Source organism: Echiichthys vipera (assembly GCF_963691815.1).
Source record: "Echiichthys vipera genome assembly, chromosome: 21".
Lineage (NCBI taxonomy): Eukaryota > Metazoa > Chordata > Actinopteri > Perciformes > Trachinidae > Echiichthys > Echiichthys vipera.
In genome coordinates this window covers 17,573,188-17,596,989 of record NC_139846.1, presented here as the reverse complement: position 1 = coordinate 17,596,989, position 23,802 = coordinate 17,573,188, and the positions used below count along the sequence as shown (strand labels likewise).

Below are 23,802 nucleotides of genomic sequence, written 5' to 3'. Positions count from 1 at the left end.
ACAAACACAGGGACTTCCCATGCACTCACACATCTACTCCAGCTACCGCTACAGACCTAAACAATGCAGGACAGGTTGTTTTTCTCTCTATAAACCTTTTTTTTTTTTGGGGGGGGGGGGGGGGGGGGTAGTGAGAAAAACTGAAAACGTGGTGTTTTGTAAAACATGGACTGATTGATGCAAATAACGAATGTTCTACAAAGCTCTATCCATTCATCAATTTGGGTGAGGCGTACAGGGAAGAGTGCTGCTGAGGCTGAGTATGGGCCTCCAGAGAGTTGCATCAGTATTTAAATGGATTTCACTTCTCTGACCTTGCCTCATAACTGCAGGACATCGTCACTAGAGAGATAGAGAGAGAGAGAGAGAGAGAATGAGAGGATGGAGAGAGATGGAGGAAATTAGAGGCAGAGAAAGTGAGATAAAGACAGAATTATTGGGACAGAGTTAGAGAGGCAATAATTATGAGCCAGAGAGATTAACCATGTTATATGTGTGTAGAGAGCAAATAAGTGAGTGACAAAAAAATAAAGTTATTCTGTGCAAAGATATGACCTGAAATGCTACCTAGCATCATAGAGCAGACTGGTAGTTGTTGAATTACTCTCTCTTTTTATTCCATCAGTCGTATCAATGCAGGATGAAATGAGCCTCTTAAAGGTCAAAATACATCTATGAACTTTATAATTAGCAAAATATGGGACCTGTTGTTTCCGCATGATTTCTGATGAGGCTGGGGAAACGACCATATATGGGCTACAGGTTTGTGTTGGGCTGTGATTTTATAGGCGTCACTCTTATATGTGTGCCTTTACACAAATAAGTGTACGACTTTTAACTGTGGTGTCAGTGCAGTTATCAATCAAGCGTGCTCTGGAGCTAAACTGGCAATGGCTAAAATAGGTGCTTATGACATCATGCTCATATATACACAAATGTTAGAATACATTTCTGATTACATCGACATCTACAACTTGTCAGTTATATTATTAGAGCTGCCAGTCAGCAATGTTTTCCTAAAAGTTCATATTTATTTGCACAGGGCACAGTGTATCAGTGTGTGTATGTGAGGCAGTGTATTGGCTAACATGTATAAGCATGTATAAATCCACTTTTAAATTCACTGGGAGTGTTTATTGACTTTTGAATTTTTTTTTTAGATGTTTTGTGTCAGACTTGGGGAACAAGATGAAAAAAGAAGAGCGTGAGGGAAGTGTCACCTCTGGCCTAGCTCTGTTTCTCTCTCTCTCTCACACACACACACAGACACAGACACACACACAGAATTATGCACAAATCATACGCAATCACTCATATGCTCTCACATATAGTTCCTGTCATTTTTTTCTCTACCCGAACCCCCTCCCTCTCCTCCTCTCTCTTACGTGTCTGTGGGAAACACATTCGTTTGGCCCAGACCACCAATGGGACCGCAGTGAGCTCTGACTGACAGCCACATCACTGCAGATTAACCAATCATATTACAACACTGGCCTGTCAGGGAGCTGACAGCTCTGATTTCCATAAAGGAAGCAGCACGTTGATTGTGTATGTATGTGTCTGTGAGATCCGAAGTGACCCAGGGCACGTCTGGCCGCAGAAACTCTAACATGTGCACTCGGGCCGTGGTAGCCAGGGGCCTCGCTTTCACACATGCACGCACGCACTTGCACATACACATACACACACGCAGGCACATTCCTGCCCCCTCAGCACAGGAAAGCACTAGAGACCCAGGGGTGAACAGCACTGCCATCTCCACCCACCTCTCCTACCAGCATTACATCAGAATTGATTGACCCTTGCACTGAGTTGTGATTCTGAGCTGCAGTACGCAGGGGATTGACAGCCTGGAACTAGCTATTATTTCAGGTGGTTTTCTTTCTTTCTCTGTCTATTACTGCAGGCCGATCTCTCTTTCCCTCCATGATAGTTAATGGCTCTTCTTTAGAAAAAGGAGTGACACTGCAGGGTGCATGTTATCTACGTTTTCTGCACATGATCCTGTGTAGATGAGCAGCCAAGAACAATATAACTGTACTGCTAACCTTACACTTGTATGCAGTCTCAAACAGATGGAGGGCACAGAAAGATAGAGACAGAGACACACAGTGAGTGAGTGCTCTGATAGGCTCAGTTGGGGGAAACAGGCGGGGAGGATTGTTGGTCCCCAACGAGGCGAGCTAACTGGGGGAAATTAGGTCAGTGTGTTCCCTCTGACTCCACAACAAGAACAGGCTGTGCACGTGTTAACACGGTTATCTTCTAGTATATCTGTGTGTGTGTGTGTGTGTGTGTGTGTGTGTGTGTGTGTGTGTGTGTGTGTGTTTGTGTGTGTGTGTGTGTGCGTGCGTATGTGTTTGCCGGTGCACCTACAGCGCTGCACTACACTGCTAGAGAAACATACTGTGCAGGTCTTTGCGTGTGTGTGTTTGCTTAGGCTGCTTGCCTGCCACACATTGGCATGTAAGTGAACGTGCTACTAAAGGTCGGGCCAGATTTGAATTCAAGTGATAATTATTTACGCCACCTATTCTTCTGCTTTAATCCAGACATAACAATAGTGTTTTGATAACTAGCTCGAAACCTAGAACTGTATTTATTTTGATTAATCACTCATCTAATTGAAACATAAAAATAGAATGTAACTAATTACAGCATCATAACCAGTAACAAAATAGTTCTAAATATGAAAAAAACATAAAAATGAATAAAGGTTAAGAGACATTTATCCCCAAATGGCCATACAGTCTTTTTGAATAAAAGCTTTGGGGACAGATGGAGTCAGTTCTGCAATCATTTCGCCTCCGGAGGACGCGGATGCTCTTTTATACTACCTTCCAACCAGCTTTTTCTTTACTCTCTCTCACACTCTCTCTCTTCATGTCTCCTGATCAGGACAAGTCACACATAATATAATTGATATGAGATTTAGGGGGTATATTTCAATGTAATTAGAATCTTGATAATTGGACTAATTAGATCTAATTGCTATGTGAGAATGACTTTGATTAAAACAGGTTTCTCTCCTTAAAACCAGAGTGGTAAAAAAAATAGTTGGGTGATATTGGAGAGACACAATGCTAAAGCTAATTGGCAAGAATCATGGATGCATGAAAATCAAAATGATTTTCTAAAGACTGATATCTCTGAAGTATTTGTTAGAATGTAATGATAAAATGCAAAGTATCAATAAGTTATCACTGTGCTGAGTACACTTAGTGTAAAGTTCTGTACTTCAAAAGTACCATCTAAGGTGTGAAATTAATTCCGCCTGAATATGTTTACCTTTTCTAGAAGTTGTTGCCGCACCATCCGATAGCATTAAATTGGCCCTATCAAATAACAACAGCTGTATTGAATCAGGTGCTTTGATTCTGCTCAGTGCTATTCTGTGAGAAAAAATTATGGTTACGATTACACTTGTAGACATCAAATAAACTGGAAGGTCGGCAGGAGCCTTTTATGCATGTTCAAACAGATAGCAGCAACATAGGACCTCAAAAAAAAGAGAAGATGAATCATCCCTGGCTCGTTTTCATAGTCTTTTTCATTTACCCAGAATTGACTTGCAATCGTCAATAGTTGCAGTAAAAGGTGCATTGTGTTGTCTTTGAAACTGTCATTTATGGTTTACGGCTATTGTGACCCCATGTACAAAAAATATTTTTTGGATGGGGGGGGGGCATATTTTTGTGTTTTTGTTTCCTTTTGTGTGTGCTGTAAAACTGTTGGTTGCCATATCTGTAATAACAAAAATATGTAATTTTCCATTAGACAGTTGAGTCATTAAACATGAGATGAATTTTGTTAAACACTAACTTTGGGTACTGTAGACCTCTGTAAACCATGCTTCAGTCCAATACATAGTGTATCTTTACATTTATTCTAGTTAGTGAATAAAGTCTTCCTGACTGAGACGTTCTGGATGCATCATGTTAAAGATTCTGTGTGATTCTCAGACTATCCTAACTGAATCTTACTGTTTCTAAGTGTTTGCTTAATAATGCATGAGCATCTGATTTGCACATTTGTGCCGGGACGCCCTATAAAAATCTCAATGAGCTCAATCTCTGGTGCCTCAATAGATGGCAGTAATATCCCTCAATCACCACAGTATGAATCCTCATTCAACATAAAATACATGTATACGCAGTCATCCGTGTGCACACATACTGTACACAGACACAGTGGAGAAGTGATGTACACATAAAGTCAAACACACTCCCACAATATGCACAAGTGCATATAAACACACACTAACGGCTCTAAAAATGCCAGAAGAGATGAAGCTGACATCATTACGGCAAATAAAAAAAATCTGTAAATAGTTCCTTTCGTCTGTGTCTCCGTCAGTCTTCAGGTAATGTAGAGAATCCCAGGATAAGTCAAACATCACAGTGGGAGAGATGGCTGAGGGTGTGACTTGGTGACTGTCTTTAACGTCATTGTGAATGCCAACACTGGCACCGTATCTTTCTAATGTTCTGATTAGGCGGGGGGCATAAAAAAAGAAGCAGCCTTCAGCTCAGAGATACTGTAATGTGTGTGCTTGTAAAGATAAAATCAATAGCAGCAGCACCTTCACAGGGTATCAGGGAACCGCCAGGGCTCCAACTCAATACAATCCTTACCTATAACTGACGGAAACGTCTCATCTCACGGAACCCGGCGACTGCTCAGAGGTAAAAAAGCGGCACTATGAATAATCGTGAAAACCATTTAATTGTGTCCCTTTGTGTGCAGCCTGCCCAGGGTTTCTGTGTTCGTTTTGTATTCACTCTCCCTCAAGATAGTCCCTGTGTCGTCATTTGTTGGCAGGATACGCTGGTAATCATTTGAATTCCCCTAGTATGTTCAGAAGATGTCAGGGAGTAGTCTCTGATCTTGTTTAATATGTGACCAGCAGCTATAAATTACCAACTCCCAGAAATGAGGAAACATGGGTTCTTTTAAATCTCCAGGGAGAGCGCTCTCTTTCTGTCTCCCTCACACACACACACACACACACACACACACACACACACACACACACACACACACACACACACACACACACACACACACACACACACACACACACACACACACACACACACACACACACACATAGGCTTCCTCTCTCTCTCTCTTTCTCTCCTTCTCCCCCCCAGTGTACTAGTGTGTGTGGTAATTCCCTCCCCTTAATTTAGTTGATATTCATATAAAAACAAATACCTGTGACTTTTTTGTTGAAATAAGCAATTTTGCTTTTAGCTTATTTTGATGCTCCATGGGCATACCGTGCTGCACCTTGTTGCATTTAACACGTTTGGCCAAGGTGTTTGAAATGCTGCGCTTCCTGCTTTGTTTGTATTTCATACATCCCTGTGTTCTCATTAAAATCAAATGCTGTAAGCCACGGCAAAGAGGAAAAACACATTTTTCCAAAGCTCCCTTTTTTGCATTTTGTTGTGCAGAGGAAACAAATAAAGCACACAGTGACATAATGGGCGTAGGTTGAGCAATCGTTTGGTTTGGCTACATGTACGCATTAATGTTACAAACCAAATTAGTTGGAATAAGACTGATCCTTTTGTCTCAAAACTGTACATCAGAAAGTGAAATTGTATCTTTTAATTAAACAATTTTTGCATTTGACTCCATACTATAATAATCCATAACATTGGCATTGCTGTTATTAATCACACCACTGTCACTTTATCAGCAGCGCTCTCTTTAGCATACCATTTGTCTCCAAACACTCTTGTCCTACTAAATAGTTTCTATTTTATTCAATGCTAGTTTAGTTTATGTACTTCTTATCATTGCTTTCTATACTTATCTGTATATATCTTTAATTAGTTTCGGTTGTTTTTATTGCTCTGCATCAACAACACAATTTCTATTCATTCTAATGCAGAAAAGTTGAGATTTGATCATAAAATCTGAACTCTTATTGACAGTTTTCAATTCCCCTGCTTTCTAACAAAGTTCTCACAGTATGATTTTCAGATTAGGCCACGAGACTCTTGTTTATGTTAACAAATTTAAACTGAGCTATACAAGATTAAAGTTATAGCACATGCAAACTCCATTAAGCTAGGATTTCCCTTGGAAGACATCTGACTACTGTATCTATATCTGTACAGGAGGTGTTCTAGGCACGTTTTGTTGTCAGCGTCTGTCTGGTTGATGCCGTGCACATCACTGTCTGAGGCACAGAAACCAGTTGTCACCCACGTTTTTTCTTTTTCTTTTTTTCCACATTTGAATTTTGCAAGACTGAGGCAGGATAATGAGTGGTGAGACTTACTGTAGGGAGAATGTGTACTCCTCCATCTCCTCCGTGGAGAGGTTCTCCATTGAAGGCTGCATCTTCTGTTTGTCTGCCTGCAGAGGCGGTGAGCTGCTGCCGCTCATGCTGGGGCCGCAGCTATTTGTCTTCTTGATTGGCTTCTTCTGTGAGGAGCAGAAATCGGGGAGAACACATGCGGATGTCATTTGTAATCAAAGCAGGAAACAGGCCTCTGAATTTATCTTGGGGGATGCACACGGTGACAGTGACAGTGCGCGTAGCACTTTGGAGCCTCTACTATATCTCAACCGTGCCTCAATTGACACGAGACGAGAATGACGGCGAAATCGCATACGGCACGCCATCATTCAAGTTGAGTTCATTTGGGAAATGTGCGTACAGTGACGTTGGTGTTAAATATGTGATATTTGAGCAGCTGGCACTGTTTTTTTTCTGCACAAGTCGTTTACTGTCATCGTCATAAACACAGTCAAATGGAGTTAGGAAGTGGGGTTTTAAATATTTCACCAAGGTACTTGGGAGCAGATATTATTTGTTAAGCCGCCAACATGTTAACGGCTTGCTTTCCCTGGCCCTGTCAGCCCTGCCTGTGTTGCCCTTGGGTGGGCTTAGTGCCTTTCTGCTTGAAGTTGTGAAATACTCACTGATGTATGTTAATGAGATCCACAGTTGGAGTAAGCAACCTCTCCTTTTCTTCCGCCCCTGTCTCAATCTACTTCTCTCCATTTTTTTTCATCTTTTCCTCTCCTCCATCTCTCTCCCTCTGAGATAAACTGGGCCCAGGAAGTAGTAAATGGGCAGGGCCCCATAAAAGCTCCATCCGTTTTCATAGGGCAATCTTTGCCAAAGCAAGCTTGGATTCCAGAGTGATGATCACAATAAAAAGGTGGAAAGGAGCGGGAAAGAAAGCAGAGAGAAAAAAATGCAGGAGATATATAAACCACAATGTTCTCCGGTGTCAATAAATTTAATGCAATACCTTAAGAGCGGATTCCGTATATAGCTGGATTCCTGCCCTGTGGGCAAAGTGGTCGCCTGGAGAAAATTCATTTTAATTAGGCCTGCACTGCAGGTTGAAGGGTTGAAATCTGATCCCCAGTGCTCCCAGGCTAGGGCAGGTTGGAGATCACTCCACTTAATCATTAGACAACTGGGTTCCACACCACGACATTTGACAGAGTTAGCAAGGTTTTAAAGATAGGGCCAAGAGGAGAAGAAAAAAGGTCTACAGAGGCTGCAGAGAAATAAAACCTCACATCAACAAACTCATTTATTTAACAGGTCATTGCTGATTAATGGTGGTCTGAAGAGCCTCTTGTACATCAGTAGAAGGAGGTTAGTATGAATAAAGACTTGGGAGGGATAAAGGAGAGAGGCGGGAGGGTGGGATGTGTATGTGTATGACAGACGGAGGCTTGATGTTGTTCATAGGCTTCTATACCTCAACAATAACATCGCAACAACAAAAGGCCGCAGCAGAGGCACAATGGCAGGGGCGGACCGGGAGGCAGCAATGCCAGATCAGCACACAGAGTAATTTTGCAATTACCACTTCAAAGTATGGCAGGTAACATGCAGGCTTTGATTAATTTAGCTTAAGTCCTCTGTAGCGCAGGAAGAGGCGTGTTTAGAGCGGCTTGGAGAAAAAAAGGGAGGCCTGGCTGGCATTGCTGATTTCACAGAATTTGAGCTGCTTTGGCTTGTCAAGCAGATCAAAACTGGCTTTGAAGGCTGAAAAATACCTGTTAGTGTGAAATGTATTTTGACAAATCTCAGATAATAAGCCGGGGAGGTGTGTGTAGGGGTGCAGACAGGGGCGGGAAGGGGGAAGCAGAGAGGGTGCTCATTTCAAGGGTGGGAACACTCTCCCTTAAATCACATTGTTACCTTGTAGTGAATCCCACCCTCCACTTTCTCCCTGCATGGATCACTCTTCTCTCCTGTGTTTCCAGAAATGGCTCCCGAGGAGGAATTCTTCCCTGCATCCCAAAAAAGAGAAGTATTGTGCAGTGAGTGTGAAAAAGAAAGGGAGGTTCATGTTTGTTTTCTTTTGCGCACCACATCTGGCAATCTTAGTGAGGATCAAGGGTGGCTGAGTTGTATTTATATTATGAAATCCAAATGATTACGAGTATATACTTGAAAGTACTGATGAAATATCTAAAAAAAAAGCAATAATGGAAAATGACAGAAAAAAACATTCTGAATTAATACAATAATTGAATACAGCACAATACAAATTAAAATAAGTTTTACTTTTAGTTTACAGTTTTGTATTAAGTTTGCAAAAAACGCTTAAATGCAAAAAAATCCAGGTTTGTAATGCAGTTAAACTAAGAATAACTGCTGTTGTTAAATATCTATAAACATCAAGATGTTTCAGTATGTTATCTGCAGAAAGATTTGGCTCTGTGCAGAAAGAAATAAGAGTGTTAACTTGTAAAGCTCCACTGCACAGTCATCTCTGTCTCCCACAATCTCAGAGCTGAACCTTCCCAGCCTCAATGCTCTAATGCATGCAATTAGAAATGATGAAAAATCGAAAAAGAAATTAAGTTTGGTTGTAACACATTTTCCCATTCTTCTCTTTTTTGGAAAATGACTTTTGAAGTATTTTTTCATCCTAACCCCCTTTTTTCTTTTCGCTCTCTATCTGTCTCACTCTTTTTTTTTCTTTTTTTTGCTGTAATTTAAATGGTAAGCCGCCAGATGTGTGTCTCATGCTTGAAGAGTCGGAGATCTGCATTATTTAGCATATTAACATTCACAGAATTTAAAAAAGGGTTCCTGCATTGCCTGGAGGTTGTAATTAAGTAAACCTTAGCTTGATACATGTAAAAATCTCACTATGTGAAACTTTTTCCCCCCGTGGAACCAGTCACATCTATATGATACATATGGAAACCTCCGCGATGATATAATTTTTTTCTTGCTGCGGGATTAAATATATCAGTGATAATAACTTGAATATAGGCAACACATCAAAAATCCTTCTGACAGTTTAAATGGCAGGAAGAGTCTGCTCAGTGCTATTTTTAAGCAAGTCTGAAATCTAATTTTTATCCTAACACAGATGTAGTTTTTAATTACCACTGCTTTGCTGGTAAACATGTGGAGTGCCTACAGTTACATGGTAATAAGGTTGTATTTGTTCTATTTTAGGGATAAAATAATACATTTTTCTATATTTTCATGACATTACATAACGGAATCTCGATTTTATGTCTAATAATCTCACATTTATATTTTCACACACTCTGAAAGAGCATTTAAAAAAATTTGAATTAAAAGATGCCATGAAGAAATGTAAAAAATGGGAAAGCACCTAGAGTGAGGGGAGGCAGATCGTATCAAGAGGCACAAAAATCAGAGGCACTTTTGTATCAAATATACAAAATATTCACAATAAACAACTCAGACTGTATTCACCCAGAAACACATTCTGCATTTCTAACTTTTAAATCATCCAAATCAACTAATTTTCATTTAAATTTTACTGCATTTTTTTTAATACTTCATTGCTAATATTCTAAGTAGGAGTGCATATAACAGTGAGTAAATATAACATTTCACAGAGCAAAGCAGCCCATGGCCAGCTGCTTTTACTGTACACACACACAGAGACACACAGACACACAGACAAACTCACACACACCTCAATCTCTATTAGCGACAACAACAGCAACTGTGGGCTCACAGAATTGGACCTCCATGGATTAGGATGCCATCTTAGACAGCACACACACTCACTCACTTACACACGTGCACACACACACACCAGGCCCTGCTCGCCCAGACGCTGTGGAACCAGAATGAGCGCGGAGGCAGAATCGACAGCTTCGACAGCTAAGGGCTACGTCTGTGAACTCAGAGCGTTGGAGCTGCCACAACTCCAGCCTCTCCGGGCACTCAAGGCCAACAACAAACTCCTTGTTATCCCCCTGTGCTCTGAGCTGCGTTAAGACCAGCACGCACACACACACACACACACACACACACACACACACAAAGTGCATACACTGCATTGACGCACCCACAGGAAGGCATGCAAACAAAGATATTAATATGTAGACAATTGCATAGATGCACAAACATTTTCCAGGGTAGAAATACAAATGAGTGTACCTCACAAATGCATAACTCAACACACCTCTTTTTTCTCTTGCTTGCACACAAAAACAGGCAGAGGAAAGAAAAAGAGCCGGAGGGCCATAACACTGTCGAGACCCCATCACTGTTACCGGTGAGATGCAACCAGGCTGGGATGGTAGCTCTTGCTCACCTAGGCCCCTAATTGCCTAATGACTGGTCCAAAGTTACAGACGGATTGAAGGTCAGTGACTCAAGGATTACCCCTGAGTCCATGTCCGGATCTTGTGTGAAGGTTGCTATGATACAGCGAGGATTTGGTGTTGCTTCCCACCAGAGTTTATTTTCTTGTAAGCCAAAGCAAACAGCGACGTAACGCATACTGCAACACGTCCTCATACCTTAACGACAGAATAGGGTGATCGGTAAAACGGCATATAGGACAGTTATACAGATACGTTGCAGAACGGCCACACTGAAACATACGATTGCGGTGAAATGGAACTACTTAGGTGAAGGCAACAGAAACTCTTGGTTAGGTTTAGAAAAAGATCATGGTTTGGCTTGGAATGAGTCACAGGCGTCATGATGTGACTGACAGAAGTCGGTCAAATGTCACACAAAAAATGTCACAGTTGACTTTTGGTCTCACAAACTCTGATCTCCTGATCCAGCCTGACTATTTTTGCAGAGTTTGGGGCTCTTATAACTACATCATCTTACTTCATTGTTTGCTCCCGCCACAATTACTACGCCACTAGAGGTTGCCACCTAACAACAAATGTAAATATGAGTCGTGATAAGTCGCTTGCACAATTAAGGGAGGTCGTTAGTTTGGTGAGGACAGTCTGCATACTAATATGTACATGTTGCATTTGAAGTCTTTTTCACTCTCTATGATAAAGTATGTTACTCTTGAAGTCAAATCTCTCTTTGTCCTATCACACAAAAACTAGGGACTTTCAATGTGTTTTGGAGGCAAGAAACTGTCACCCTTGCGTGTATTTGTCCCACACACTCTGTATTTGCCCCCCATATGCAATCCTTCAGGCTTGATTACCACACCCAATGTGATGGTTACACACGCATCTCTCCAAACAAACTTCAAAAGGCTGAATCCATCCATTTGGAATCCGGATTCAGAGTACGACTGATTGAGTGGGTATGATGTAACGTTGTGGTTTATAACTCTGATGACTGGGACCGGCCCAGAGGGGAGCACATCCTGAAAGTGCAGGGCAGCACTCCAAAGAAGACATTAGATGAGGAATCCTCAAAATCATCAGTGCTCAAGGGGGTGAATGTTACAATGCGTTTGTTTAAAAAAATAATAATAAAAAAGGCAGAGAAACAAAGCAGTTATGGAAGGATCATTGACGTGCTCATAGTGATCCACGAAAGGCGATCATGAAACAAGACGCTAACCTAATTAGTCATTTGGGTTCAAACAAACCCAATGTAACTGGATCATTCAGTTAATGTGAAAGGTCACTTAACCCAGGGTGCCTGGAGCTAATCTCTACGTTAAAACACCAAATACACTCCACTGTGCTTGGAGGAGACAGCTGAGGTAAATCCGAATTATAATAATCCATGGCAAGTCAATCTGAAACTGAAAATATCAATGCACACACAACAGCTGTGGGGCAGTGCAGTAATCTTTAGATTTTTTCGATCAAAACTTGTCAGAGTTATTATCTTGGATTGGGATGTCAGGTTTTGTTCTGTAATAGACACCTCACCGCGCACTGTGATTTTTCTACAGGGATTAATTAACTTAAGGCCTCAGGAATACAAACTTTCAGTCTCACCGTCAAGCTCTGCTGTGTGTACGTTATCGCAATGACAAGAGGTCTCCATATACTTGTCCTATTCAACGGGTAATGAGGAAAATCCTGGTGTCACACGCGCAGAGAAAGCGATCTCAACACAGCACACATCAGAAAGAGAGAGGCATGAAATGGGAAGGAAATGTCTGAAACCCCCAGACTTGACAGAAGACTGAAAAAAGGGGGATAATTTGTTCTTCTTCTCCTCGCAGAAATGGATTTCCATTTCTTTTGGCTAGGTTAAAATTTGTCCCTCCAATTGCTCCCTTCAACCTTGACGTAATCTCCCCATCTGAATGCCATAATTCACTCCAGAGGTAATGCAAAATGAACAGATCTGAATGCAAATGAGGCGCAGACGTCAGGTTGGCTTAGGGAAAGGCGTGGATGAGGTGTTGTGCAGGACACCTTTTGATCCGTTATTTCACTTATAGATCGGGTTCACTTCCCAAGCAACCTCCTCACCTGGCTGCAAGAATGTGCGTGTGTGCCGACATCAGTGCCTGTGTGTGAACATGAGTATGCAGCTGTGTGTGTTAAAAAAGACCTGCACACGTTTGCCTTGTGTGGCAGAACATAAATCTCCCATAGTGAGTCTCTTTCCCTCTCTTTCTCTCTCACTCCCTCTCTCTCTGGAAAGGCAGTCAGTTCGTTGGGGACACTTCCCTTGTGGGTGTAAGGATCTCTGTGGGGGGTCACAGGTCAGTCGGCGGAGGAAGCGACAAGCTGTGAAATGTAAAAGACCAATTTCTTCCACATGTTTCAGTGCTGGGAGAACACTGCCAAGCTGTCAGCCGGCATCACGTTTAAAATGGGCCAGGGTGCTACCCAGCAGACCTGTCACAACTCATTTGTAATTAAAAAGCCTGTGTGATGTTTAAAGCAGAGCACCCCAGAAACTTTTGAGGACTGTTAAATAAAGATGAGCTGTGCGTGCAAAAAAAAAGAAAAGGAAAAAAAGGGGGATGTATTAATAACAAAGAAGCTAGCCAGTTGCCTTTGTAGTAGATCAATACCAAATGAGCCTGGATTTGATTCCTGGCAAAGGCCAGGATGTTGGATTACTTAGGTGGGAAACAAGAATAGTGTGTTTTTGAAAAGGAGGAAGTGGATTCTTATTACTATTAACAGAAGTCTTTAGCCACCTCTAGATGTGGTTACAATTGTGGTACGACCTTGCCTGGGCCACCAGATAAGCAGGGCAACCACTTCAGAACAGTTTATCAATGCATCACACTCATACCTATTCAGGATCATATTGGAGCATATCCTAGCATGCACTGAAATAAAAGCAAAGCAGCACCAGTCAATCACAAAAACATAGAAACATAATCATATTCACACCTGGGACTGTAAGTCTCAAATCAACCTGACCTGCATATCTTCGGACTGTAGTAGGAAACCAGATCACCCGGAGGAAAATAGCATGAATGCGGGGGGAACATGTGAGCTCCTCACAGAAAGACCCTTCTTGCTGTAAAGCGAAACTAACCACTGAGCTACAAAGCAGTCGCTGCAATGGTTCATCTGCTTTCCAAAATCATTTCATTCTGTGCCCTAGTGCCTCTGGAGTATTCCCAGTGGTGTAAAGTAACTATTTACATTTACTCAAGTACTGTACTTATGTACAATTACTACCACATTAATTACACTTTACCACTCTCAAAGGGAACTATTATACTTTGTATGTACTATATTTATTTCATAACTTTAGTGTCTATATTTTGCAAATTCAAATGATTCATTATGATGTATTGTTATATAATAAACTGTCCATTAGTATATGGACAGTTCCACAAATGGAATCCACATATTTATAACTGTAGAAAATACATCTGCAGCAAAAAAGGAAATTAGGTGATGTAATATCAGAACGCCAAAATACACGCAAGGAGGAGAGTGGGGGTGGTGGATGGGTTCCAAAACACAGGACTTTAACCCAAGGGACAGGTGTTTATGACTGATTAAAGTATGAGGCTAAACCACAAATGTAATATTTTGTTGCATTAGGTCATGTACAGGTTTCACAACATGAAATAGAATGTCATATTTCGTAACATAACTTACAAACCCGTTGATGACAATATGTTGGAATATTACGTGCTACATATTACGTGGGGGCGGCAGGGTGGTGTGGTGGTTAGCACTGTCGCCTCACAGCAAGAGGGCAGAGGCCCTTCTGTGTAGAGTTTGCATGTTCTCCCTGTGTCTCCGTGGGTTTTCTCCGGGTTCTTCTGCTTCCTCCCAAAAACATGCATGTGTTAGGTTAATTGATGACTCTAAATTGCCCGTAGGTGTGAATGTGAGTTTGAATGGTTGTCCGTCTATGTTTGTCTCTGTGTGCCCTGCAATAGACTGGCGTCCTGTCCAGGGTGTACCCCGCCTCACGCCCGATGTCAGCTGGGATCGGTTCCAGCCCCCCCCCCCCCCCCCCCCCGCGACCCCGATAGGCACAAGCGGTTGAAGATGGATGGATGGATGGATGGACATATTACTTGCTCTGTAAGTTAGGTGACGTATCAAACTCCAATTAGAGAGGAGGTCGGGCTGTATGGTTGGGTGATGCACTTTCACCCGGGAAGCATTTCCCGTCCCGTCTGACGATGAAACTTAATGACATAAGACATATTTAATTTAACTCATGATCTTTTCCTAAGTAGGTTTTTTTGCCTAAGTAATGTTTTTTGTTTGAATTCACAACTTCACCCATGTGTTTAAAACTTCAACCATAGAGCATCTAAAAGTGGGTGAGTAGGCAACAAGAATGGGTTGCAGCGGTTCAGAAACGTTGAGATTCAGCGATTCTGTGGTTTGCATTAACGTACAATGCCCACATTTTATTCTGGCAACCTGGTTGGGTATTGCTGCTTTTACTTAAGTAAAAGATCTGAGTTCTTCTTCAACCACTGAGTATTTCAGTAGATAATGGAACAGAAAACAACTGCAGGTACTGCATTATCACATAAAAAAATGACAACGTACAACCAGTGTGTTAAACCAAGAACATTGAACGTGTATTTTAAAAGTAAAATAACAATTTGCCAAGTCAAAATACGTTGTTTAGTTGAGCTTGGTTAGACACTAAATAGATTAAATAGTACTGCACTGTGTAAATAAGACACAGACTCCTAATATTTGTTAAATGTACTGTTTGATCATCTAACTGCCAAGAAAAGTTTAGCTGAGTTTAAATGTATGAGTTTAAAAAAAACACTGTTTTATCTCATTTCATCTCATCTTCATCGCTTATCCGGTGTTGGGTCGCGGGGGCAGCAGCTTTAGCAGGGGACCCCAAACTTCCCTTTCCCGGGCCACATTAACCAGCTCTAACTGGGAGATCCCGAGGCGTTCCCAGGCCAGTGTGGAGATATAATCTCTCCACCTAGTCCTGGGTCTTCCCCGAGGCCTCCTCCCAGCTGGACGTGCCTGGAACACCTCCCTAGGGAGGCGTGCAGAGGGCATCCTTACTAGATGCCCAAACCACCTCAACTGGCTTCTTTCAACGCAAAGGAGCAGCGGCTCTGCTCAGAGTTCCTCAAGGATGGCTGAACTTCTCACCCTCTCTCTAAGGGAGACTCCAGCCACCCTCCTGAGAAAACTAATTTCGGCCGCTTGTACCCGCAACCTCGTTCTTTCGGTCATGACCCAGCTTTCATGACCATAGGTGAGGGTAGGAACGAAGATTGACCCGTAGATCGAGAGCTTTGCCTTCCGGCAATAGCTTGTAATTAAATTATTAGCAGTTTTGTTTGTGGCAGCTGATATTGGATATTGGAAAGAAAAATAAGAATCTTAAAATCTAAATTTAATGAAGCTGTCATTTTATTCGCTTATATAATGCCCTCCATGTCATCGTGTCAAAGAGGGTTTGTTCACTTATTTACTTTGTTGGTGGTTGTATTATCAAGAGGTCTATCAGTGTTGTGCTTGCTGCTCAAACATTTACCTTAAATAAAAATAATGTTACAGTGTATCTGTTAGATTTTTGCATATTATCTAACTGAGAAAACATCCTTTGTTTGATTTGACTTAACTTCTGTCTATGAAGCTTGGCTCACTACCTCTACCCAACCCTAGCCTCAAGCACATTCACATCAGTGGAGAACTGCTTTCAGTGAGGCCTGCCATTCTCCCCATCCCAGTGCTTGTGACATTAGGGTGACATTTTCTCCCCACTGTGGCATAGTCGGGGGGGTTTAACATTGAACTCTTACCTGGCAGAGATGAGGAAGAGCAAGCAGAATCAGCTGACAGGTGGAGAGGAGACCCCCGGTGAGAATGTACCACAGCGGGCTCTCCTGCTCTGCTGCTGGGGCCTGCATGCAGCTGCTGCTGGGGGTATAACTGGAACTGGGAATGAATGGGCTGAGGACGGAGCTGGGTGTGTAACGGGGGCTGGGACTGGAGTGGCAGTTGGCCTTGTGGTTGATCATGATGAACCTCAGGTTTAGGCATCACAAGGGGGTTAGGTTTTGGTATGGATTGGGTGATGCAGCGCTCCGCTTCCCTAAACATTCCAGGAGGGAGCCTCTTTACCTGAAACACCACACACAAGAGGGGGTCTTTCTTTGAGGTCTATGGGTTCACTGCACATTAATATAACCCCTTCATGTTAATGTCAGCAGTTATGTTCATATCATTCCATTGCATCACCATTGTTTATGGGAAAACAGCATGTGTGTAATTACACTACAGGTTTTAGTGATCGAAGTGCAGACATAGCCAACTATTAGTATTTGTCATAGTGTGCCTTAATGGCATAAAATAATTCAATTAAGACCAAGAATGACACAAGTATGAAAACTGCACATCCTAATGTATTGTGAATCCGCAAAGATGTATAAAAATATTGTACTGCTATTTACATCCCTCAAAAAAATCACAGCAGTAATGATAATGCAGTAACACAAACAACATGGCATAGTCGAAGGGACAAACTCAAGACAGAGAGCTTTGTTCTGGTTTTTAATTCAATTAAGATGGATACTAATCTAATCAATGCACCAGTTCAAATGCATCCAGAATTGCTGGGTAAAGATGTGGTTCTTGTTTGCTCTCTGGGGCCAATTTCCAATGTCTCTGTAAAAACACTTTGTCAGAGAAAATCCAACCACTATCTACCCAGATCCACCATCCTGTTTCCCAAATAAAGAGGGTACTGTCAGAGTGAGGGGAAATATGTACACATACACACACACGCACAAACATAACTCATGCACATAATTATGATATACTGTATATAACATGAAACAACATGCATGCACATATCTGATCGCACACACACCTGAAAGTACAGGTTGCACAACCAGTGGTCTAGATCAGAGGAGATGATGGCTTCAATCTTCTTAAACTGGTCCAGTTGCGTGTTTGGCTCTCCCCTGAGCAGAGGGGTTTTGAACCTGGGTCAATGACACATAACCAGTAATGGTCACTGTACAACCAGATCTGATGGGCACAGTGAAAAGAAATTATAATTTCATGTCACTTCATAAAATGTTTTCCTGGGAGTTATAGTAGCTAAGTGACCTGAATACTTGTTCTATACTAATATATGTTCAAAATACAAACTCCTTGAAGTTCGACAGCTAACTTAGATCTCCCATTGACACACCTGCCCTGGACAGGGCAGAGGCTCGGCCCACAAACAGGAAATGCCCCCCACGCCAGCACAGAGCTGATGTGGCTGCTGTCTCCCGGTAGTGCGATCAGTTGGAATACCAGGACCACGGAGGGGACGACCTCACAGCCTGCAGGTATGATCTGCAGACACAGACGAAGACACACCCACGTAACGTGAGCACACATATGCCGCCACATCTTCACAGCATATACACAACCAGGAAATCCAATGACTAACCGACACTCAGAGGGTAACAAACAGGCCCTGAGGGAGCTACTTTATCTACATCCTAGACTTGAATCCTCTTCTAACTTATTTCCGTTTTTTTTTTTTTTTTTTAAAGGAGACTTCTTAACTGACATTCTTACCCGTCCAACCCAGCAAATTACCTAAAAGGAGATGTTGGAATGATAAAGACTGACAGCATCAAACACAGGGTGGAGGAGAAGTTAAGATTGCCGTTGTAGTCTATGAGCTGACAGTTACTGAATTTGTGACGGTAGGACACCATAAATCAAACTGATGATAGTTAAGGTATCTTGCATAAAGTGAAAAGTTTTAGCAGTTAGCAGTCAATGGCAAACAGTCTTATTTACCCAGAGAATTGTAGGTTTGCTTAAAAAATGAACTGACAGTGAGGTGTGTGCCACTACATCCATCACTGGGTGGAAATATTTTATCCCTTTATTAGTTGTAATGGAAAACGCAGGGGAGTTGTTTTAACACATAAATCATGTGTTTCCCTCCCACCCCCTTATAATCTGCTTTTGGTTTGCACCTGTGAAATGATGGGAAGTAGCGTCTGACTCAGGACATAAATTTATGGCATAATATCACAGATTATGGATATTGAGGATATTTCATATCATTCATTTACTGTAAGAAATTACCTGCATAAATAGTCATTTATGTGCATGTGCCTGCATGGAGACATGTGTAGTTTGTTTGCACATATGTGTATGGGGGAAGAGTTGTTGTGAGACTGGAAGATATGCTTCAGAGGTTTTCTCACTTCCTGTGAGCTGCTTAAGCTATTACAAATATCCTGTTTGATTCAAAACAGACTGATATTTTCTCATTTTTTTAAAAACGAATGTGCGTGTGAGGAAAAATTGCCATTGTGAAAGATGACTCTGTTCTTTATCAAATGACTTAACCTCCTTTCTCAATGACCAACACAAAGAACAACAGATAAAAGGGGGGGGGGGGGGGGGGGGACAAGAGCAAATTCATGCACTCTCTCAAACCTTTCATCTTATTTCTCTTTTCTTCCTAATTCCTTCTTCTTCCCCCTTTTATATTAAAATGTGGAATCTTATGCATCTTTCCGATCGTTGTAAAAACTATGCAAAGACTGTGTTCCTCACTCTTGTGATATACTCCCACTTTCTAGGATATCCAAAACATCTCCAACTGAACTGCACTGTTTCTGTCTAAATTCAGACTCAGATGCACAAAGCAAAGGGTGAACGAAAAAAAGAAGGGAGAGAGAGGGAGGAAAGGAAAATAAGCTCCTGGCTTCCTCTTACCATCACTAATTCCTCATTTCCTCTTAGAAGGCACTGCAAGCACTCCTGAAATTGCACGCTATAGTGTGGGCAAGAGGAGGGAGAGACAACGTCCATGCCAATCCGGATAGTGGTGGAAACGCTGATCAGATTTGTCTAAGACTATCAATAAGGACGACAACAACAGGTTTATCTATAAAGGGGAGGGGGGAGGAGAGGAGGGGAGGTAAGGAAGAGTGACATGAGGCATTTACCATGCCATACTTAAACCTTTTTTTACCTCTGAATCAGATCCCAGGTCCACATTCAGTTCATGCCAGGTTTTACCCCGTCCTTTATGTTTTTTTATGGAAGCTGGAGACAATATTATCAGGGTGCTCTAGCTCAGTGAATACGCCCACCAGCACATTGGCAGTGTCCACATGTGCTAAATGCTCCAGCTAAGGCCTTTAGAGTTGCCTTCAGAACACTGAAGAAGCCCTTTCTGAGCCTGTACAAAACTCTATGGAATCGGGAGGGACACTGGATTTAGTGGCTTCTGTTTTAAGGTTTCCATCAATGAATAAACATAAACAGAGATTTCTTATCCAATGGTCAATGTCGACCATCCAAAGCGAGTATGTAGGTTTTTAAGATTAGTACAGCTTCTATAGAGGATGTTTTCCTTCATATCAATAGGTTTAGGAAAGTGGTTGTGAAATGTGCATACATTTCATCTAATGTAATCTGCTGTGTCATTTCATCAAAAGGACCAAATGTGAAAACATGTTTGGTCTTTGACTATACATCTGAAATAGGGGGTTGATTTTTTTTGCATACAAATTTTAGTCAATTCTGCCGAACTTTTCTATTCCTTCTTTTATCCAGCTCAACTATGTCACTGATGCTCAAAGACAAGCAGAAAAGAAACTAAATTTTTTACTGCGTTTGTACTCCATTCTCAATCCAATAAAACATTACTTCCTTATATAAATGAATAATTGATCTTGGGTTGAATTTACATGCATGGATTAAATGTCATGTTTGAAAAGTTGTTGTTTTATTCATATGGAGATCCCCAGAGAAAAACCTAGAGGCTGTGTGTGGCATATTTTCATATGCTGTCTCTTACAGCAATATAACTTCTCATAACCCTTTCAATCTTCACTGCAAGTGATGAAACCTAGGGAAACAGAAAGAGGAATTTGGAAATAACGTGGCAAATACTAGGAACTAAAGACACACCGTGTGGTATTGCTATTATATTAGAAAGGCATGTTTTATTGTCTGCTTGTATCTGAGTGGACTGTTTGTTTTTACGATTGGGTTTTATTGAAATTTTCCATGTAATTTCACATCAAAGGCCTTGTCGATGTCACTGGAAGTGAGCGCGGTTTAATTCAGGTTTCCTCAATGTCAAAACCACTTGTGGATAAGAGATGTTTCATATTTATTCAAATATTTTGCTGGAAATAAAGCAAATATTCAAAGCAGCTTCCTCAAGCATGATATGAATGAAGGGATTCTTATTAAATAAAATTACACAGTCACAAATCACAACCTGATTCTTTCCCTTCCTTGTTGAACGAAAACATATTAGTTTCAATAGAGGAAAGCAACATGTCACTGGTGCATGCATATGCAGACCTCTGAGTATTTTTCGCAATAGCAACACCTCTTCCATTATTGCATCCATAGGGCCTGTGTCTACAAGGCCTTTTTCTTCTGAGCGCCACATCTTTATCAACTGTTCCCAATGAGGATAGATCGTAAGGTGCTGGACCCACCTTTTTTTCTGATCAATCCGAGCCCTTCTAGTTGAAATCCTCAAACTTTTTAGAAAATCGCTGGTGTCATCAGCGGCAGAGCCGATAATGATTGTTGCTGGTGAGTGTTGCGCTTTTATCATTTTTAGCTCTGTTTGCTTTTCGTTACCTGTGTAGCAACCTCACTAACGTAAATTCTGTTGTCATAGAAACAAAACACACAGACTGCGCTGCGAAGAGCTGGGACACATTTTCCAGCGCCTTGCCAGCGTCTTTTTTGCTATGTGGACACACAACCTTAATTGTGAACGTCAATGCTGATTGTAGACCAAATATCTAGAATCCCTCTATTATTGTTGTTGTTTTTTAAGAACTATCCCATCTATTTTCTGCCACATTACAAGATTTAAACAAAGCTAGGACCAAATAAAAGCAAAATTAATTAAACAGAGAGCTGTCTTGTGAGCTGTTTTTTTTGTTGTTCTTTTGTCCAACATATCCTCACCATGAACAGGCTCTGGTTAAGATGCAGGTCAGTGTCGCAGAAGCGCCCGAGATGCTCGATCGGCTCAGTGGACACCGCCCATTGTTGCTGCTCCTTCTTACTGCACCAGGCCAGAGCTGGACCCCCTAGACGGCTGTGAAGGGCCACACTGACAGTGTAGAGGCCCTTGGGTAGCTTGTCTCTGGTGGCTCTTAGACAACAGACACGCACCTCCACAGGCTGGGGAGTTTTGTTCTGGTACACCTATAATAGACAAAGTGCAGAACATAAGATTTGATAGCAGTATTTGATCAATCCTGTATAATTTCAAACATCAACCGCAGAAAAAAAAATATTAATGCAGAGCACTTGTTTTCGCTTCCTGTGTAGACCCCAGGAAGACAAATGTTAATGGGGATCCAAGTAAAGAATAAACATTGGATCGTCTCACACCACATATGAATAGAAAAGGGGAAATTGCTACTATAATAGCCAATATTAGTATCTTGACAGAGAAACAAGCACTGAAAACCCTTGTTATTACAATACGACCATACAGTAGATTACAGTCAGTGTCTGGTTTCTGGTAAATGTAACCAGTGTGTACAGCTGTTAATCAACTGTATCTTGCAGATGTTTGTCAGTTGGATGTTGCAATGTATCCCGAAACCATCAACTACTAAATCGCACAACTGTAATAGTTAACATCCTGCTTCTTAAACAAACAATTTGTTGAGTGTCAAGTCTGTCATATTAACCGCAGTTGTAAATGCTGTCAACAGTTATGTTATCTAATCTATGTCCTCTCCTGCACCACTGTTTGTTAAGCACTTTGTAACCACTGTTTAGAGTGCTATGTAAATTATGTTTACTTACCTAGATACTTATCACCTCATGGTAAAAAAACTGGCCTGTTTTTTAATCAGTCATACTTAGCTGTTATGAAATGAGCAATCTCTCTATCCCTTCTCTGTGTCCTTATAGATTCAAGAAACTAAAAAACTATTTCCAACCCCTCTCTTTCTTGTCTTGTGTTGTCTTTACTTTCAATTTTGAGAATAGACCTCCACTAAGAAAGGTTGCACATCATTTAATGTAGGAGTGAGATAAATATCATGACCTCCAGCATGCAGGCCATGTCATACAAAATAGGGATGCATATCCACAGATGGACAACTTTTTTCTGTTACTTACTTGGTTCTTGTCGAAGCAGTGACGTCCTTAAAATGATTCATTTATAACCAGAAAAATACTTGATGATATAATTTGTCACTTTTTTTTCTTAAGAGTAATGTTTTTGTCCAACTGCAGTCAAGTAGTCAAATATGTAAGACATGCTCAATACAACCGCAGGTTTTCCATCTGATGATCTCCATTCAACCATTTAAGGGTTAAGTGCCTTTCTCAAGGGCACATCAGTATTCCTTGTTATTGAAGTTGAGAGTGATATTTATTTCCCCTGGTCACAATGCCCATTCAGATGAAGGTTTAATAAACGGCAACCTTCTGGTAGTGAGCTCATCCCATTAACCTCCAGGCTACATCAGCCCACTTGTTGTTTATTTGCTTGTTTGTTTTGGTGACATGTGCCTCTTTTTTAGGGCTTAGGATGAGTAATAGGGTAAGCCGGTGAGACAGTGTAGTTTTCTTTATTAAACATAATCAGAGAACAATATAAATACATATTTAGTCTTTTGTCCCCTATGACATCTGTTGAACGGCACTGAATGAAAAGTCAATCTGGCTTAAACAGAGCCACTTCAGGTCTTTATCACAATTTATACGTTTTTGAACATCACTGTTGGTTGGCCCGTTGTTTGGATATTTTGTCTATCAATTTTTTACCCAACAGACCAGGGTATCTGAAAAACTTCAGGACAAATTGCCATGAAACTGTAAATGGACAATAATGTTCGCCAGAATAAGATTCCTTTAGATGACCCCTTCACTTTGATTTTATTGATATTACCAGGTCCCACTGGTGTACAAAAAATATAAAACTCAAATTAGTAGATTGCTATCCTCACCCATCCCTTCACATCCTTTCCTTACTTCTACTATCCTATCCCATCCCATCCTATTCTATTTCATCCTATCCTACCCTATCGCTTTCTTTCTTAAGTGCAGACATTTATTTTCCTTTGATTATCTAAGTTGCATCTCTTAATGCCCATTTATTTTATGCACTCAAATTTACACTGTGTTGACCAACTCCCTAGGGCAAATGTT

General features: G+C 41.3%; 1 protein-coding gene across 1 annotated transcript in view; it reads right to left on the bottom strand.

The window, feature by feature from the left end:
• The window catches only part of ofcc1 (orofacial cleft 1 candidate 1), a gene marked incomplete at both ends in the record, with an annotated part of 92,931 nt that overhangs the window by 40,669 nt on the left and 28,460 nt on the right, over positions 1–23,802 (bottom strand). Inside the window, 6 exons of the mRNA XM_083936403.1 lie at positions 6,296–6,441; positions 8,186–8,277; positions 16,431–16,752; positions 17,501–17,615; positions 17,828–17,976; positions 21,595–21,837. Coding sequence (XP_083792529.1) covers positions 6,296–6,441; positions 8,186–8,277; positions 16,431–16,752; positions 17,501–17,615; positions 17,828–17,976; positions 21,595–21,837 — 1,067 coding nt within the window. The remainder of the gene's footprint in view (positions 1–6,295; positions 6,442–8,185; positions 8,278–16,430; positions 16,753–17,500; positions 17,616–17,827; positions 17,977–21,594; positions 21,838–23,802) is intronic.